The sequence below is a fragment of the Mesoplodon bidens genome (genome assembly GCF_964165515.1).
Source record: "Mesoplodon bidens genome assembly, chromosome: 11".
NCBI lineage: Eukaryota > Metazoa > Chordata > Mammalia > Artiodactyla > Ziphiidae > Mesoplodon > Mesoplodon bidens.
The window spans coordinates 84,098,866-84,119,554 of NC_138167.1; the positions used below are offsets into that span (position 1 = coordinate 84,098,866).

Here is a 20,689-nt window from a genome sequence, read left to right on the forward strand (position 1 = left end):
GGAAGGGGTGAGTGCTGGGTGTGTGTGTGTGTGCGTGTGTGTGTGTGTGTGAGAGAGAGAGAGAGAGAGAGAGAGAGAGGGAGAGAGAGGGAGAGAGAGGGAGAGAGAGGGAGAGAGAGGGAGAGAGAGGGAGAGAGAGGGAGAGAGAGGGAGAGAGGGAGAGAGAGGGAGAGAGAGGGAGAGAGAGGAAGAGAGAGGGAGTATTCAGGGAATACTGGGCACATCACGAGGGAAACAGCTTGACCTCCTTGTAGCTCCTTCATACGATCTTTCATTGACCATAAACACCCCCCAGTGTGCACTGCCCAATTCCAGGGGGCACCAGCCATGAATTCTAGGGTGTGAATGGCACACTCTGGACTTGAGTACCATGTGGCCCTGCCCCTACCACGTGGAAGATGGCCTGACTCAGCAAGGATCACATAGAGGGCTCACAGCCACGCTGCAGCTATTATGGGGACAGGAAATGGGCACAAAAGTGGTCCCTCAAGTGTTGGGGAGACAGCAAAAGTCAAGTCTTTGATCCCCCAAGGTGATGAAAGGACTCCCTTATTTTGGTTTTTCTTTATGGGGCCGGGGCAAATACCAACTGGCACTTCTCACACGTTGATAAAAAGCCTCTCGGGCAGTTAATTTTGTAGCCTGCTCCTCTTTGGCATACACTTATGGGAAGCAGTTTCTTCATCATTACTTACCCAGGGGCCTACTTGCAGTTAGGAAACCTCAGCAGGAGTCCTACGCCTATGATCTGGCCCTGCTCCGTCCCTGACAGGCTGCTTGATTTGGGCAAGTCCCTGAACATCAATAACCAAATCTGTAAAATGGACCCAATAATACACACGCCCTGTCTATTAGCATTGGTGTGAGGCCCAAATGAAATCATGTGTGTGGAAATAATTGGAAAACTATCTTTATCAAGCTAGAGAATGGAAAGAACAGCTATTCACCCAAGTTAGATAGTGGTTTTATTGGCCGTTAAGGCACCTGTCGCTTTTCTTTATTCTTCTAGAGTATACCGCACTGATCGGGTTCTAACTTTATGGCACCTCTCTGATCATCTGAAGGAAGAATTAACCTTGGGGACTCAAATGATCCAAAGGAAAAGTTCAAAGTGTGCAGGAGGAATAAAGAAGGGAAGTTTAGGGACATACTTGGGCAGCCTCTATACCAGGCAAGCATGGGGGGCGTGCAACTGAGCCACGGGAAACATGCACAGTGGTGAGGTTTGTATTTCGCATCCTCCCACGGGCTCTTCCACCTGCTTCCCTCCCTCCAAGGCCCCAGTGTCCTCCAACCTCCCAGGCCTTCCTACTGCCAAAGTCCCACTTTCCAAGATTTATCCTTCCTTTTTCCTGCTTTACACTCCATCCCCCATCTAAATCTCCATCCCTTCCATGTGGCTACTTTCAGTCAATTACCTACAAAAAGACAACCTGACTCGAACAATTCACAAAAATATATGCATTGCTGATAGTGTAAAAAAAATGCATTTTCCTAGATTCTTAGAGTTGGAAGAGACACAGTTCAACCATGTTTTTCCATGAGGAAGCTACTGGCATTCTAGATGGGATATTTCTTCACTATGGGGGCTGTCCTCCATGATGCAGGACTTTTAGCATCCCTGACACCTGCCCAAGAATACCAGTAGTGCCCCCCCACCATCATTTTGACTTCTGCAAAAGCTCCCTCTCTCGCACTGCTAAATACCCTCTAAATAAATGGCATCATCTTTGAGAACCTGTGGAATCGCTCCCAAGATTTCAGAGTTGCTGGAAAATGATTATCTAGACATTTCTTCCCTCCAACTCTCTCCCTCCCTATCTTCCCCATCATGGTGAATGGTACCAACATCCACCCTCAGCACCTCTCTTTCCATCACTCCCCACACCCAATACCTGAAAAATCTCAGCTGAATTTCCCAGCAATCTTACATCTATCTGGCTCCATCTCCATGGTTTCCACCCAGTCCAAGCCCCCATCATCTCACTCCTGATCTACAGCAAGAGCCTCCTGGTTTCTCTCTTTCAACCTACAATCTATGCTCCATCCAGTAGCCAGAGTGATTTTTTTTCTTTTTGCGGTACGCGGGCCTCTCACCTCTGTGGTCTCTCCCGTTGCGGAGCACAGGCTCCGGACGCGCAGGCTCAGCGGCCATGGCTCACGGGCCCAGTCGCTCCGCGGCATGTGGGATCCTCCCGGACCAGGGCACGAACCCGCGTCCCCTGCATCGGCAGGCGGACTCCCAACCACTGCGCCACCAGGGAAGCCCCAGAGTGATTCTTTAATGTATAAAGTAGGCCACGTTACTTCTTTGACTAAAATTCTTCAACGGCTTTCTCTCACGCTTAGAATTAAACCCGAATGCCTCCCCAGGTCCTACCTGATCTGGTCCCTGCCTACTTCTTCAAACTCATCCCTTGTCACTCTTCTCCTTCACTCTGCTACAGTTCCCACAGTGTCTTTCTTTCAGACTCTTTAACTTGTTCCCATCTTTCTGCCTCAGGGCCTTTGCATATGCTATTTCTGCGACCTCCCCTCTCTTCACACCCTGTAGGCTGGTTTTTTAAAAAAATCTTTCAGGTTTCAAGTTCAATGTCACCTCCTCATGGACACATGACTATAGATCATCCTATCCCTAGGCCAGTAGTTATTCTGAATCATAACATTCCATTTGTTTCCTTGAAAATAATTATAATTACATTGCTTTAAATTTTTTTATTTAATGTCTGTCTCCCAGGAGACTCTAAGCTCTACAATAGTTTATCTTACTCTACACTCTGCAGCATATACCTCAGCATCTGGCATGTTGTTAGTTGTCAATAAACATTTATTGAATGAATGAATGAATACATGGATCAATATTTGAATGCTTTCAGTCAATATCTCACCAGGCAACCCTGGTACATTGCTAAGTAGGTCTAATCATTACAAAGTTCTACAAAAATTCATTACAAAATTTGTCCCTTGCAAGCACTGGGCCTTGGTTCTGCCTTGGGGAACAATACTAAACTACCCCACATCTGCTGCCATGTAGCTTGGCCTTCTCTAAATTTCACACCCATCGTTCACTGACAGTTTGCAAAAAACAGTTCCTAGGTCTTTTGCCATCTCCATCTATAGACAGTCTACAGACTCAGTGTACTTAAAATGAGGCTCTAAGTAAACAGACTGCTTTAGGTATTTTCGTATCCTCTAACCAAAGTGAAGAATAATAGCACTGTTCTTCTCCCATGATTAGAACAGCATAACTTGTGAACTGTTGCACTTGGCTAACTCTTTAAAATAGAAATATTGAATAACATAGTGGTAGCATGGAAGAGTAGAAAGAACAAGAAATTTAGGGTAAAAAAAAAATGTGGGTTCAAATTCAAGCTCTATTACTTATGAGCTGTCTCTAAGCAGTCACTTAACCTTTCTGAGGCTTCTCCACCCACCCACCTGCTCCATCCAGTCCATTTATGGAACACTTGGCTCTTGGCCAAGTGCCTGACCTGTAAAAATCCAGGTGGGACTGAACTGCCTATTGTCAACCTAAGCCAATCAAATGAGTTTTGAAACAAAATGCAGCATCTTGTCATTGGTTTTCTGACACACACAGTAACGGAATGAGTGCTTGGAGTGGGGACCGCACTGACATCCACAGTTCCTGCAAAGAATTCCAGGAATCCATGAAACCGGATGAGAAAAAAATCTCTATTTTAGTGAACTCTGACTGAAATTCAGCATTTCATTTAATTATGAATGCAGACCACAGTTATATTACCTGAACCTGTGACTTTGTCATCAAAAGAAATCAGATATTTTCATATCATTTTACAGTTGTTGCAGGTATCTCAAAATATCATTTGTGCTTATCGCTACTTTGAAATGATGGTAGTTACCGCTGCTAGGTCTTGCTATTTAATGTGCTAAGATACATTTCTCTATTTCAAATTGGAAAAACCATTTTGATATATCTGTAGATCAATATAATTGGTTCATTTTGCAACTCTCTCTTTTTATTTTATGTGTTTAAAACCACTGCTCTGAGGAGGGTCCACAGCACAGGTCCCCAGAGGTCCACAGCACAAGGGCTCCATGGGAGGGAGGGGCACAGAGATGTTGCTAAGCCCAGGAGACTGAGACTGGGTGACACCTAAAACTACCAGCTGCTCTGGGCCACCTAGCCCTCCTGATGCCTCAGAGAAGCAAAGACCAGCACGTGGAATCCAATTTCTAAGACTGCTCGCTGATGGCAAAGGAACCTCAGAAGGACGTCAGTGCAGAATAATTAGGAACAGTTGATGTGTTAGAGAATATGCTTCTCAAGTGGACTCTTCCAAGACCAGGCTGGAGGGGCAGGAGGGAAAGACCAGGAATCCGGTCTCATGGGTGAGGGAGTCGCAGGGAAACTCGCCTCTCTTTAGGCTACCTGGCTTTTATTCCTCCCCTCCACTAGATGGACAGCACCTTCCTTCCAGTTCAACAAATACTTATTGAGGGCCCACCGTGCAGCAGACGGCATTCTGGATGCCTGGGAAACACTGATGAGACACCCCTGGCCACTCCCCTCAAGGCACTTACAGCCCTAATGGCACCGTGTTGAGCCCAACACAGAGCCTGGCACACAGCTGGCACTCCACGGAGGCTGACAGAGTGGATCCCCAATTCCTCACTTCCTGGCCAACCGCTTGCTTAATGGCCCTTTCTGGGGGTCCCAAAGATATCTAAAACTCGACGAAAATTAAACTAATTGGTCACCGACACCTCTCAATTCTACATCTTAAAAAGCTATTTCATTTAATCCCTCCTCTCCACCTGCACCGCCACCACCTCAGTTCAGGTCTCCAACACGCTCACCTGGATTCCTGCAGCCCACGCAGTCCATCTCTTTCTCTCCACGTGCGTGGCGGCCACCGCTCTAGACCAAGGCAACGTTATTTCTCACCTGGACTACCTCGAGAGCCTCCTGCCTTTGCTGGGGCCGATCTCTCATTCATGCCCCAAAGCGCAGCCATTTCTTTAGGAATTCAAATCCAGTGGTGTCCTTTCCCTTCAAAGGCTCTTCTCAGCTTTCAGAAAAAAATGTAAGCTCCTTCCCACTGCCCACCAGGACTACAGGATCCGCTGCCGCTTCCTTCCCCAACCTCTTCCCCCACACAACCTCCTCTTCCCCCAACACTCTCCCCGCTCCACCTCCCTACCTCGACCACGCTAGCCTTCGCTTCTTCAGAATGACCAAGTCATTTCCCCTTTCGAGGCCTTGCACTGCTCCCCAGTTCCCCTTGGGGACGTGTACAGCTATCCTTTCTCATCTTCCTGGTGGCAACTCAACCTCCTTAAAGAGAACTTTCCCCAGCACCTCAACTAATAGGGCTCTCTTACGTCCTGTTATTTCTCTCAGGGCCCCCATCTCAGCCTGGGCCTTCATTTTCTCATCTGTAAAATGGAAGTAACAACATTACCCATCTCGTAAAGCTGTGGTGAGGATTAAACGAGTTAATATTGGTGAAGTGCTGACTTAGGACAATACTTGGTGCAAAGTGAGTGCTCTAGGAGTGCTAGCTATCATTTTAATATAAAAATAACCTCTTTATTTGCTGCATATTTATTGTCTACTCTGTTGATCACTGGTAGAAATATTTCCTCACAGTGCTTGGCACACAGTAGGAACTCAAGAAGTATTCGTTGGTCTTTCTAATCAGCGGTTTTGCCTCTCATCTTGCCTCATCCATTCTTCTGAGTGATCTCTCTAGAACACGATCAGATCATGTCTGCCTAGAGCCCTGCCGTTGTCCTCCATCAGCCATGGACCATGGCTTTCACACCCTGCTCAGCAGAGTCCCAGCAGTTCCTTTGAGATGCCACAGGAACAGGCAGGGGGTGGGGGGAGGGTGAGTTGCAGGATTCTGGGAACCTCCCCACCCCTGCTTCACCCTGAGCCCCAGCACTTGGCAATGGCCTCACCCAGAACAGCAGGTCAATGATGATTTATTAGCCTTTTTCTCATACTGAGCCTCTGGTTTAAGATTTAAAGCCCAGGTTTAGAAAGTCTGAGAACAACTGACCATCAGGATAAAATCCAGCCATCTTGGCCAGTCTTATTAAGCCCTTTGCCATCTGGCCCTGCATGCTCATTTCTGGACACTCCCCAGCCAGGGTGAGCTACCTGCTGTTCACAAGCTTATTCAACTTCCCGCTTGTGCACAAGCTGTGCCCTGTCTCTGGAACGCCCTCTCTTGCCTCTTCTACTTGGCTTTAAGACACAGCTCCAGCATCACCTCTCTGAAGACTCCCAGGTCCTCCCACGCTGAGTGTGACACTCCTTCTTGGGGCTTCCGCACCACCTTTTTGCTAAATCTCTCACGATGTCTTAGGGCAATGTGAATGTTTTATTCTCACCCCTTCTGTTACAGCAGGTGTCGGTAAACTACCAGCTGTGGACCAAATCTAGCCTGCTGCCTGTTTTTCTGAATGACCCCCTGCCAAGCTAAGAGTTTTTACATTTTTAGATGGTTGAAAAAAATCAAAAGAATAATATTTTATGACAAGTGAAAATTATACATGAAATTCAGATTTCTGTGTCCATAAAGTTTTACGGGAACATCCCCATGCTTGTTCATTTATATGTTGTCTATGGTTGCTTTCACACTTCAATGGCAGAGTTGAGCAACTGCAACAGAAACTGTATGTGGCCTGCAAAGCCTACGATATTGATGATCTGACCTGTACAGAAAAAGTTTGCCGACTTCTTCAATAAGAACATTGGCCAGGGCTTCGCTGGTGGCGCAGTGGTTGGGAGTCCGCCTGCCGATGCAGGGGACACGGGTTCGTGCCCCGGTCTGGGAGGATCCCACGTGCCACGGAGCGGCTGGGCCCGTGATCCATGGCCGCTGAGCCTGCGCGTACCGGAGCCTGTGCTCCGCAACGGGAGAGGCCACAACAGTGAGAGGCCCACATACCGCAAAAAAAAAAAAAAACATTGGCCAGAGAGGTGGGGTGGGGATTGCTGGGGTCAAATCCCCCTCGTAATTCCTGAGGAGACACTACGTGTAACTACTGATTAGACAGTCAAACCCATCAACTACAGAAACAGTAAAACTTAAGTCACAATTCTATTTGGTTTTGTGATAGTATATAAATTAGTATTAATTTTCTATCTTGATGAAAATGCTAAGAAAAACGATGAGCGCAATTGATAAAAAAATAAAATCTTACCGCTACCATGCCCCTGCTCCCACAAACAAGTTAGACCCAGGATGCCTACAAATTGTCCCCCAGCGGACTTTGGTGTTTCTCTGAGCAGGCCTCAGTGATCATCAGCTATGTGCCACCACATATTCAAGGAAGACAGAGGTAGGTCATGGAGAAGCCTGAAGGGAGGTAGAGATGATTCCATGCTGCTGTAGTCAACATGGTGATCACGGTGTGGCTCTTCCACCTTTCCATTCCAAGGCAACCCACCCACACACCTACCGGGGACCACTGCATGGTCTTCCTTCTTCTGACTGGACCTGGGGTCAGTACCTGCCCCAAGGGCAATGAATCCCTACCCTGAATGAGGGCTCATCATCTGGAGTGAAAGGATGGGTTGGACCCCATTCTCTCTCTTTCCTGGTAATTTGAACTAAATATAGAAAGCTGTGGCCAGTTGGTAGCCAATGCAGAGGTTAAATGCTACTGAAAGGCAGAGTGGGATCAGGTCAGGCTGAGGCACATTCAGGTGGAGGGGGTGAGGGGCAGATGTTTGAGGAAGCCGAGGTGGTCACTTCGTAGCAGGACTGAGGGAAGCAGCCACGCTAAGTCATGTGGACAATGAAACCCTAGAATGAGCATGCGTCACACTTCCTGCTGTCGCGCCCCTTCCCGCTGCCGGCAGTCCAGACCCCCTTCCCACTCTGTATCAGAGAGCCCCATCCTAGCACTCCTAAATAATCACAATAGTAATGATAGTAAATACATACACAGCATTTACTATAGGTCAGGTAGCGTTCATACATATTAACTCATGAATCCAGACTAAAATCCTATGAAACAAATAGGATCCCTACTTCTAGATGAAGAAACAAGCACAGAAAAGTTAAATAATTTGCCCAAGGTCACACAACTGGGAAGTGGCAGCTGTGGTCCCAGTCGACCTGGCTCCAGAGTCTGTGTGCAGGCAACCACTGCACAGTACTGCTCTGTTTCTCAGTACTGTTTTTATCCACTGAATGCCCCATCCCCTTGTTTGAGCTTGCTTTGTTTCATGCAACCAACCGTGCCTAATTAGGATTGAAACTGGTAACAGGATTGATGTTGTAAAGACCAGACCCTTGAAGAGAATTTTGGTGTGGTGTACAGCAGAGTAAAAGGCTCTAGACATCTTCCCCCGCACCCACATCCTGGAATGAAATGCAAATAGACTGTTGTCCGAAAGGGTGAAGGAGCTAATTTAACTATGACCTATAGATAATCTTGAGACTCGGACTCGAAACTCAAAAACAGTTAAGACTTCAGAAGTTTTTCTAGGTATTTCCTTTGGGCAATTAGAAGAGGATAAGGAATCTAAGGGTAGTGGAATTAGCTGGTTACTTTAGATGACCCTAAGTAAAGCTGCAATGAAAACAGTGGAACAAATTCTTATCCCAGGTGCCTCAGCTGGACTACAAGGGAAATTGCAATACCTTACAGCTGTGGTTCTAAAAGCTGAATGTATATTAGAATCACCTGGAGAGCTTGTTAAACCACAGATTGCCAGTCCCACACCCTACTCTGAGTTTCTAATTGCGGCCCAAGAGTTTGCATTTCTAGTAAGTTCCCAGGTGATGCTGAATGCTGCTGGTCCAGAGACTACACTTGAGAACCCTACAAGTTCTTGAGAGGCTTTGTGCCCTACAGCACAGAGCCCTCTCCTCTTGCCCACTGAAAGGCACGATCATGCACATTATTAAATTATACCAAAGAAGTGCCAACCATGCTGGGTTTCTATGGTCAGAGTTAACTCCCAGATTGGCAAGACCACAAGCCTGGTGAGTCCAATGAATGGGGATTTCAGAGGAGTGGAGGATGCCAGTTAGGCTCGGACTAGGGAAGAAAGAGCTCCCAACACATCGGACACCAAGAAAAAGACAATGGTTAAGGGAGTATGAGGTGGCCAGGTTCAGGAAAGTGTGGCTGCCAACAACAGAAAGCATCCCCAACATGATCCCCCATTTATTAATTCAACAAGTATTTCGTAAGGTGCTCTGCTAGGTACTCTGGGTTCAACAGAGAACAAAATGTTAAAAGGTTCCTGACCTTCTGGGGCTTGTATTTTAATTGTGGCTGCTAATAAAGACAAGAGCGCCTGTAACCCAGACTTAAACAGGTTGAGATTTCTGGATTTAGTTTATGAGCTAGTTCTTCTGTCTGAGAACAAAAACTGGGAGCCGTCCTTTAAGATCCTGTGAGTCTCTCTGAGGTCGTTTATAAGCCTGAATACAAAACGTGCGGGCACTATCTAGAAATTGACAACTGAGGAACTACAACCCTCCCAAAGTCTGAATTTCAAGTGTTCAAACATGCAGACCCAGAAACCCCGTTCGCACTCAAGGATTCTCTGTTCTATCGTCTTATGCCCAGCAAACAGCTGATTCCCAGAGTAGTTGCAAGGGCCTAGCCTGCTCCATGTAGGACAGGACTGACACCAGAACCCAATGTCTGCGATGCTGGACTGTCCATGGCTGTGTGTTACAGGCCCAGGTCCTCAATCCTCTACCATTTACCAGTTGTGGAAACCAACCAAAGCTCTCCGGGCCTCAATTCCTCATCATAAAATCATAATGATAACTACAATCCTTGCCCCATAGGGCGATTATGAGAATCAATCAAAAATAAGGCATGTGAAGTGCTTAGCACAAAGCCTGGCCATAACAGTCATCCAGCAGTAGTAGCTATGATTGCTTTTCCCTCTTTCTAAGTGGTTGTTGGGCTTTTTAAATCTCCCTTGCATATCAGATGTGTGTATGGGGGTAAAATTCACCATCTAGTCCGTAGACTGCAAAGTGGCTAGACAGGATCATAACAGAAACTAAAGAAGAAATAAACATTGCAGGAAGACTGTGGATTTTGAGGTCAATAAGGGTCATTGCCGAGTGGCCCTGGGACATCACTTCTGCATGCAGTAGCTAGAAGTGTCTTGGGTTACTGTCTGTTGGAGAGCACGTGAGTGTTTTGTGGTTGTCTGCATGACAGTTAAATTATGTCAGGCTTTGGAATTATGTGAGTGTGGAGGAAGCGGGTGTCTCTCTCCACAAGTGGTAGAATGAACTAGAAGAGTCAGTCCTGTTGGCCGACACAGTAGGAAACATGCCACCCTCAGTAACTATAGAGGGGGTGGCCACCATGTTTAAACCACAAGCAACCCCAGGACCCAACTATGGCAGCCAAACAATCTGGAACAATCAGACTTCAAAACTCAGGTACACACACTTTTCTACCATATGCCAAGGATAACAGAAGTTCAGAAACAAGAGGAAGTTAACTTGTACATCATTTGAAACATTCAGTTTTTATGTTAACCCAAGCACATAGATATGTTATGGAATAGAATGAAAAAAAAATCACCTTAAGTTTTAAAACACACTTCAAGGGGCACCCTCCAGCCTCAACCCCCTATCCTAGGGGAGGTAGGTTACTGCCTCTAATTAGGGGACTTTGAAGGGAAAGTCTGAAGCACCTAAGTGGTGGAAAGAATACAGAAGTGGATATTGCGAGACCTGGGTTTAAGCTGGAGGCTCTGATGCTTGCTTTGCTATCTTGAGCAAGTTGCTTAAGTGATCTTGAGCTTCCTCATCAGGTAAATGAGAATGCTCCTCAGAGAATCAACCTTAGACTTGACGAGGGCCTCAAAAGAAGTAATATATGAGGAAGTGCCGTACAAATATTTATTAGGATTATTAGAGAGTGTCTACAGAATTTGGCTGCCTGGGCACATTCACAGGCTGAAGCTCTCCTGCGATAGTTGTGAAAGGGGATTCAAATTTGGAGGCAAGACAGGAAAAGTCACGGCCCAACGTGTGAACGGCTGAGGACACGCTCATTGCACAGGCATCTTGTAAATTAATCTTTAGCGGGAGAAGCTGAAGCCCAGCAAATCAGCCAACAAGAGATAAGGAGAGAACCAAGAAATGAGAAAACACAACCAAGCCACTCCTGTCACTTTCCTACCCGTGGTTGACTGAAGATGGAAAATAAGAGCGAGTCATCGAGGGGGAGCAGGAGAAGGCAAGCAAATCTAGCCCCTTGTGCCTTGCTGCCTGTGGATTACTGTTAAAATGACTGTCTGCTCTGGAGGAATCACTGTTAGAATCTACTGAGGCTCCCTCTAGAGTGTTTCAAGTTTCATCTATCTTAGGCACCTGTAATTCAGCATGACTTTTCCAAAACACATTGAAAACCTGAAAATAAAACACAGAACAAATGCAACCCAATGACATCATTGTTCTGAGTGACAACCAGGGGCACACTGATCCCATAACCCCATTAAATGGGGCTGCCACCTGCTATTGTCCTCTCAATGGCAGAATCAGTGGCACCCAGCACAGAGCACAAATATTTGTGGAAGTATCTTATCTGCCTATTTAATAGATTAGAAAATTGTCAGCGTTTTCATCAAAACGACCGCCTTTTTTTTTTCATTCAAAACCTCTCTTGAAACTCAATTCCACTAAAGCTTTTTAATTCATAAGAACAGCAAGGAGCTTACTTAAAGAAAAAATGCAAAACTCCAAGCTCCTACCTGTGCAGCTGTGACAAGCTATTGTTTGAACCGGAGAATATTATTTAACTTGGATGACAAGCTCAGGGGGTAGGGACCCCGTCTTTCAGAATCCCCAGCTCTGAGCACACTGGGAGCTCTCAATAAATAAAGCAGCAAGACATGCTGGGGAGGGACCTATCTTAATTATTTATTTTTCTAATTCCAGATTTTTGGCAGCAAGTGTTTAGCCCTTGCTTGATTCCCAAGGGGCAGCTACCTCCCAGAAGCTCCCCATGAAGATGGATCAACAGCTCTCTGACTTTCCCCTCCCCTCATCCCAGTGCAAGTAGGAACACCTGATCAAGCCAAAATGTGGATTCTGAGTGCATTCAGGGTGCCTGCTGGGTCTGGAAGGGAACTAAGTCCTCCAGGCCCCAGTGGGTAGAGAAAGGCAGTCAAGAGAAATGTTTTGGCTCCACACATCTACACAGCTGTCAGATGGCAAAGCTTGGACTTCCACTGTTATCACCTGCTGCGGGCCTCCGAGCTGTCTTGTCATTAACCCCGGAGACCAAGTATGCCTAAAGCTCGACACCAAGTAATATGTAGGGGTTACTTTCAAGTCTTTCAACGGAGAAGTCGAAGGTGATTTTTGCCAAACTTGAACTGTTACATAATAAGGCTCTCACAAAGACAGATATGAAATGTTAAATTATACTTGTATAGCAAGACGAAGTCATTTAGGGAGCATTATGTGTTATTTATGCTTTAAAATAATTATAGCGGTAACTAAATGAAGGCATTATGTGTGTGCCCCAGTACACAAGTGGTGGGCAAGGAGGAGGAAGCCAATGACCATTCTAAGGGGCCTTCCAAGAGACCCGTTTTTTCTTTCTGGATAATAGGGCTAATATTTGGTAAGATGTGCTCTGCGTGGGTGGGGATGGGAGTGTCTTTCCATACACTTATTAATATACCTTAGAGCCAACGTCCCCTCTATGCTTACACAACAAATGTACCAACACAACACGTTTTTCCAAGTGGAGACTTCTCGCCTTCCTCTCTGACACATTTTATATCAAAACAATGGCAACACCTGTAGCCGTTCATTTCTGCTCTCTGATTTCCGTCCAGTTATAAAGGAGGCACTCAGCAGGCTCCCCTCTCAGGAGCCATATGTGGACTTGACGTGCCAGCTGCCTTGGAAGGAAGACGGCCACGGAGAAGTGCACAATGGCTCCATAATCCCCATCAGCTGAATCCTCTTGAACCGCCGCTTTATTTTCCAGTCAAAGAAATGCCAATCTCAAGAGTCAAGCTCTGGCTGCCCTGGGAACCCAGGGGAGACCTCTGCCGTTTGCCTGGGAGGGTGGTGCCTCTGAGCCGCGCGATCTAGTCAGGCAATCTGGAGCCCAGAAACTGCCTGAAGTACCCTAACACTTTCTCTTGCTCTCCCCCCCTAGGGCGAGGCTTTTTACCCACAAAGCCACCTCCAGCCTGCTCAGCCTCTCCCCCCAGCTGGAGACCACAGCTCACGCTCAGCAGAGCCACAGCCCCGCCCCCTTGCACGGGGTCACGCCGAGGGTTCTGTTCCCGCAAGCCTGAGCCTCTGTTCCAGGCTAGCGCTGACCCATGTCCAGCAGGCTACCAACTCCTCAGACCACATCACACGTGTTACGGGGTTGGTGGGGGGAAGATGGGGGGCACAAAGACTGGGGTGTGGCAAGTCCTTTAGGTTCTAGGGCTTCTCTGCCTAGGGCACTGTGTTTGGCAACGCCGCTGAGGACAAGGCTCAAAGCCACACGCCCGCTAAAACCACACACCTGGGGAAGAGATTAGGGAAGGGCGGGGGAGCGGCGCGGCGAGGCTCAGACCCAAACGAGCGCCCATGTTTGGACGGAGAAGGATGGCAATGGGATGCAGCCATCAGAGTTTTGAGCCTAACTCCTATCTCGCCACCTCCCTTCTTACACTCCCCCTCGGGGACCTCTGGCCGTGCTTTACAGTAGCCCGAGGTCTCGGAGACCGTAAGAGAACGGCCGCCGCCGGGCTGCGTAAATCCGGGACCTGGTAAAGGTCAACCCTCTCCCTCCGGCTCTGCCTCGCCGGCGGCTCCGCAGCAGGAGCGCTCCCCGCAGCGTCACGGGGTTAGGACTTACGCAGTGGTTCTCAGCCTCGAAGTCCCAGCTGCAGGTCTTGGTGCGCGCCTGTATCTCCCTCATCCTGAAGAGGCAGAGTGCCGTGGTGGCGGGGGAGCGCCTCTCCTGGTCCCCTCCGGTGGCCGCGCTGAACACGCCCGCCCAAACGTCCAGGGCCTCCACCAGGCTGGAGGAGAGCAGCAGGCGGCGGCCGTCGGAGTGGCCGTGGCCGCAGTCGAGGGCTGCCTGGCCCTGGAACAGGACCTCGGAGCTCTTCGCGATGCGCGCCATGCTGGGCCAGCCGGTGGCGGCGCCGCTCGTGTAGTTGTAGGGGTAGTAGGGGAAGTAGACGCTGCCGTTCCAGAGAAAGGCGTCCACGAAGTGCAGGCTACCCCCGCCCTCGCGCAGCTTGAGGCGTCCCGTCTCCTTCGTGGCCAGGCTGCGCCCCTCCGTGTCCTTGAGCGCGATGGCCGTTTCACGGTCGGACGCCGCGGGGTTGCAGCGGCTTGCCGTCTCGGGCTCGGGCAGCACGTAGGTGGCGGCCACCGCCAGGTACCAGCTGTTCGTGTCGCCCGCGAGGTACACCACGCCGGCCGTCGAGCCCTGCGGGTGACACGACACCACCTCGGTGCCGTTGCGCAGGGAGCTGCGGCTCAGATTGCCCAGGGGTCGCACCTCGCAGGCGCCCCGGTCGAAGGTCCAGCCGGTGAGCAGCAGCCCCCCGAGGCCGGCCGCCCCCTCGCGGTAGGGCAGCAGCAGCTTGCTGAAGCTGCTCCCCGGCCGGGGCCGCGCGGGGGGCGTCAGCGAGACGGGCTCCGTGCAGTTGCCCGCTTGGTCCCGGTACAGGCGCGAGAGCCTGTGCTCCAGGCTGTAGTCCAGCTGGTCCAGGCAGCTGCCGCTCGCCACGAACACGCCGTCCTCCCGGCTCACCGCGATGGCTCCGATGGCTTGCTCCGACCGCCACACGGGCTCGTCCGCGCCCCGGCCGGGCGCCGCGAGCGCCAGCAGATAGGCAAGCAGGGGCAGAGGCGCGGCGGGGCGCTGGGGGCGCGGCGGTGCCTTCCTCCGGGAGACCTCCATGGGGTTGGGGGGGCCGCCCCCGGTCAGGGCGCGCGGCGGCGACGGCGGCTCAGGCGCGCGGCGACTGAGACGCGGGCGGCGGCGGCTCCTGCGCGCGCTCGGGCTCCTGCGGCCGCCCCATCCCAGCGGCTCGCCCGGGAAGGAGAGCGGGGAGGGCGGCGCGCGGCGGGCTCGTTCCGGCAGCCTGTGCAGCGGCAGCGGCGGCGGCGGCGGCGGCGGCGGCAAGCCCTGCGCGCTCCAGTGCCGCTTCCTCCTCGCCCTCCTTCTCCGGAGAGTTCCTCTCTGTGCAGCGCTGGCGCTCGAGGGGAGGCGCGGAGGGGAAGGGAGGGGACGGGCGGAGGGGAGCGAGGAAAGCGGGGAGGGCTGGAGAGGTTCCGTGCGCTTGTGCGTTTCACTTTCCCATTGTGAAAGTGGGATGCAACTAGCCCCCTTCCTCATCCTCTTCCTCCTCCGCCCTCCGCCCTCCGCCTCCTGGCCGCCCGCCCTCCCTCCCTCCACGCCCATCTCCCTCCCTCCACGCCCATCTCCCTCCACGCCCATCTCCCTCCCTTCTTGATTCGGTGAGATAGGGAGGAGGGAGGTCTCGTAATTTGGGTTACTGTGTAGGTGGCCTCTTTCATCTATTCATAACAAAGCTGAGCCGCCTGCCGCTGCCGCCGCGGCCGCCACCATCGCCCCTTGGCTCGCCCGGGGCTCCCGGGGCGCGCTAACAGTGCACCGAGCAGGCTCCTGCGCCTGTCCGCCTGCGGGGCTGTTCCAACGTTCGGGTTTTGTTTACAAGAGCAGCGGGGGGGATACGCAAGGCTCAGGGAACTGGGACCCAGGGCGCTGAAGGGTTGCAGCTGAGGCCCGGAGCTCGGGCCACTGGGAGGCTGCGAGGGCGGCTGACAGGTGTGGAGCGGCGGGAGGGAGGCCCTGGGAAGGAGCGCGGGAGACGGTGGCGAGCCGGAGGCTCAAGGGACCAAGGCGCCCCTGTGACAGGGGGTGGGTTTCCCCGGGTCAGAGGAATGGGGTGGAGGAAAAGGCAGGCGCCAAGATTCTGGTCTGGACAATCACTGGGGCCAGAGCTCCCATATTTGAAAAGGTTCTCCAATCTCCCTTGGCAACGGAATCCCAGGCTTTCAAGCCTAGCACTTAGGAAGTTCTACTCATCATCTAACCTGAATGATCATGGCTAATATTTATTGAGCACTTACTGCTTGCCGGGTCCTGCTCTAAATTCACTACGTGGATTAAGACTCGTTTAATACCCGTAACAACCCTCTTAATTAATGGCTGTTATTATCACCTCCATTTAGTAGAGAGGAGAATGATCACGGAAAGGTTACAGAACTTACCGGGGTCCTATTGATGGCAAACAACGGAATTGAGATTCGAATTCCATCTAGCTCCAGGAGGGCTTACACCACCCCCTCTAGCCACAGTTCCACCTGTGATCTTTACAGTACTACCTGGAGATCATTCTTAGCAGGTGAGACAGAAAAGTGCCCCAGGTTAAATGTTCCAACCTACCTCCCCAGCCCACCTTCTAATCTCAGAGCCAAGTACCCTTATTTCCCTAGAGGCTCTCCCTCTGTCTCCTCCTTTCCCACCTCTTTCCTTTGGACACTCTGAGGTCTCACCAACTCACCCAGGGGGCAAATGCCAGCTGGGTTGCCCCCCAAACCACCAAGAATTTCTGCAGCACAGTGAATATGTGAATCATTGCACACCTGGGTGTAGGTTCATGATTTCTCAGAAAGGGGCCCCAGAGGATGCACAATACTTCCCAGCGTCCTGAGGCAGCTGATAGCACCACCAGCACCCTTACCGTCTGGCAGGGGATCCAGGGGGTGCAGCAGGGGGACCCCGAGGACCCTATGCACCCCTGGGAAAGGATCTCTGTCCCGTCTCAGGCTATTTCCAGGCCAGAGCCCCCAGGGAGGTTAATTGGTCGCATTCCCTTTCTTCCTTCCCCTCCCAGTTTCCCAGCTCTAGGTAGAATCTGTTTGGGGGTGGGGCAGGGTGCGTGGGCTTCCTCCAGATGCTCCTGGAGGAGCAGCTGTTGCAGGTTTGAAACTTCTACAGCAGGGCTCCAAGTTCTCCCCAGTGCTGAGGGATAGGGCAGGAGAAGGAGGTCTGGAAGGCTTGGGGAAACGAGGGTGAGGTGAAGCAAGCAGCAGAAGAGGAACTGCAGTTTCGGCCCTAGACGTGCAGTTAAAGACTCGCATCGTTCCGGCAGTAGCTCTCACATTCTGAATTCAGAGTGGTCATCTTTCCATTCATCATTTCCTTGTTTGAAGTTGGAGAACATTATCTTTGCCTGCCAGGAGGCAGCCAATGCTTTCCCACGAGCTGTCAGGTGGCTCCTTCTGCTGCAGTGACAGCGAGCGGGTGGGGTACCGGTGAGGAGAGAGGAAGAGGGAGGGGAAGGCCTAGAACTACCAGGTCGATGTGAATCGGGAGATCTTAGGCTAATCAGACGCTCTCTGCTCCGGGATAATCAGGCCTTACTCACCCCCCCATTCCCTACCCACCTGAAATGTTTTAAGAATTTTTGCACTGCTGGAAATCTCAGAAGCATCTGCAGAAGCTCATAGAACCCTTCACAGCATAGTAGGGCATGTACGTGCCAGTATTTTGACAATGCTCCCTGTGAATGATGAAGAAACACAATGATCTTCACTGCTGTCATGAGCCGGCTGTGGCAGTGTTGTTATGTGCTGAGAAGCAACAGTTCAATTCCATTCTGGAGATAGTTTTACTTCACTGGTAACCAAGTAATTTCTCTAAGTCCCGTAGAGTTGGTACAATCAGGAGCCACCCATCTTGGGAGCTATTTGGATTAAACATACTCTGTGGTGCGGCATTTTGATCACTACTCAATTCATTGCTGCCTCGTTTTGAAAAAGAAACAACATCTCAAAAAATACTACCAGCAAGAAGCATAAGTGGCTTTGATGGCTATAGCTTCTTGCCATTCTACTGGGCATAAGCTCCGCTCTTGAGAGCAGGCTTCTTTTCTCTCCCATTTAATTGTATGCAGGCTCCTATGGTGAAAGAAATCAGAATCTGTGCCTATTTTTTGGCATGAAAAATATAGAAGACTAGGAAGCATATTATTGTGTTCTTTGCTGATTCTACCCTGTTTTGTACAAACATGTTTGCCCCATTCCAATTTTCCTGTGTACTAAAGCTCCACCTTCAGGACACAAGCTCACATTTGAAAACGGTAGGAAACATGAACAACCAAAATAAATATTTAGGAGTGTGGATTCCGTATGTTTTTGATCACTTTCTCTTGGACACCGCTGTCTGGCCAAGGGTGCAAATCCCATCGGTGACAACACTCCCCTCTCCAACTGATGGAGCCCATCCTGTTGGGTGTCACGTATCGTACATTCGGAACTCCTTGTAACACAACTGGCTGAAACCCAGAAAAAGGAAGATGGTGCAGATTTATCCTCCAGACAGAGACCTGCTACCACGGAAACAGGCAGTTCAGACTGATTCCGAGCAGTTTTTATTCGTAGCGTTCACTAGATGGGAAAGTCTTCATAATGAGAAAATATCAACTCCCTTAGGCACCAAAGGCAATCTGGGTTAACCAAACCATCCACATTCAGACTCATTTCTGCTGGACAGGACTTTATAGATTCCGTGGTTTCCTGCTGAGGCCCAGGATATTAAGAACTGGTCGGCAGGCAGTTGGTCACAGTCATAAGATGGCTATCATTGGTGCTTCAGTTTACTTTCTGACAAAAAATTCTGACAGTGGTCTGTAGGGATGACTGGGCCAGCAGAGATGAAAAGCAACAAAGAATATTCGTTCTGGCGGCCAATGAATTCTCTTTATACCTTATTTATGTAGCTACAACCCCCTGGGAGGCATCTGGGAAATACCACCCAGTGGGTTGAATAGTTCCAGTGTCCTCCTTCTAGGACTTAAGACAGGCCACTCCCTTCTCCACAGCTTTGCTCAAGTCTATGTGGTCTTCCACATCGAGGACTTTATCAGAGCCTCTAGCCCCCTTTGTGACTGACAGGCTCCTTTCTAGTCTGCTGATGAGTAGATGGTTGAAAGCAGATAAGATGAAGAGCCATTTAATAAGTATGAATTGATGCTGAGAGACGAGTTGAATACACTTCAATCAACATGGAAAGTCAGTCAAAGGCACAGTTAAGATGTGGCTGGGGCTTCCCTGGTGGCGCAGTGGCTGAGAGTCCGCCTGCCGATGCAGGGGACACGGGTTCGTGCCCCGGTCCGGGAAGATCCCACATGCCGCGGAGCGGCTGGGCCCGTGAGCCATGGTCACTGAGCCTGCGCGTCCAGAGCCTGTGCTCCGCAACGGGAGAGGCCACAACAGTGAGAGGCCCGCGTACAGCAAAAAAAAAAAAAAAAAGATGTGGCTGAAGGAACATGGTGCCTCGTCCTCCCTGCCCACCCAACATGGCCCCAGACAATTGCTGAGCACCCTTAACCTTGGTGATGGTGCCCATGCCTTTGGTTAAAGTGATGAAGACTCAGTGGTGCTCCTCCAGTAGGTGGAATTTGGGTTCACTCCCAACATTACAGTTGCCCTTTTGGACATCATGTTGTCCTCATGATCATTCACCAGCAGACATACAATTGTAGACGGGAGAATGTGCCAAGTAACAATTCTTTACTCAAGATCCAATGACTTCCTTTAAGCTAAAAAAGGGCCTTCGCTCAGCTTTAGGGATAGATGAACTATTGCCTATGGAAAGGATGTAAAATGTCAGATGTTTTTAAGAGACAGTGGTGTCCAGGACATCACCCTGCCACCCCAGTACCCCCCTTCTCATGTAATATACTCAGTGTCATGAAGTTTCTCTTGATCCCTTTCTCCAAAACATTCACCAAAACTATCAGTGGTTAAGAGTCTGAGACCATTAACAGCTGAAAGCAAAATATGGTAAATCATCAGCCATCACCATGTTTTTTCCAGACCAACTGGAGTTCACCCTGCATGAAGCATACAAAGTCATCTGTAAATTATTACTCCGGATTTGGGGGACCTCTGTAACTTGCTGAGCAGTCTCTTGGTCACCAGCTTTTCTCTGATTTTCACAAGATTCAGGTCTATCCCTGCTCATATTTTTCTTGCTGCTCTTTTGAAATATGGAGCCAAAAGGGCATCATGGACTAGACACAAAATGCCGATACCTCTTTCATACAGTGTCTTTTCCCATGTCTCTGTTCTGCCATCACAGCTCTGAGGCTCCCTGTCAGCGTAATTCTAGGCCCCGAATCCTTTGATAACTGGCAGCTTGGCATAAACCCATTCAAAGAGAAGAGCTGCCAGAAACCAGGCTCTCATATTAATAAGAACTTGAATTTTTGAAACAAATAGCAGAAGATAAGATAAACACGCAGATAACATCACAGTCACTCATATTTCTGTTTCCTTGAGATTCTGACAGGGAGATGCTTGAGCTGACAATAAAGTGGCTGGACTTGGCTGTGAGTGGTCTGCTGCTGGCCACCAAGCTGGCACCCCCTTCTCATTTTTATGGCCTTGCCACTCCCTAGAAAATATTTCCACCAATGTGGACAAGAAGCAACTGGCATCAGCTTTGGGCTTGGGTTGTTGCTGTTGGGAAGCTCAGCATGTGGTCCCCATGATGAGGGCAACCCCACTTGTCATCCACGTGGGGAAGGCACCGGGAGTATGGACATCCAAACAGCATCATGCACAGAATCCCAAGCGCAAATCCAGTGGAAGGCTGAGCATTTACCTCGCCTTTTTGCCCCTTCTCTAATCCTCCC

At 49.9% G+C, this 20,689-nt stretch overlaps 1 protein-coding gene across 1 annotated transcript in view; it reads right to left on the reverse strand.

Moving 5' to 3' along the window:
• The window catches only part of PLXNC1 (plexin C1), a 147,834-nt gene extending 132,728 nt beyond the window's left edge, over nt 1-15,106 (reverse strand). Inside the window, exon 1 of the mRNA XM_081248722.1 lies at nt 13,861-15,106. Coding sequence (XP_081104848.1) covers nt 13,861-14,919 — 1,059 coding nt within the window. The 5' untranslated portion in view covers nt 14,920-15,106. The remainder of the gene's footprint in view (nt 1-13,860) is intronic.
• Between the last annotated feature and the right edge of the window lie 5,583 nt (nt 15,107-20,689).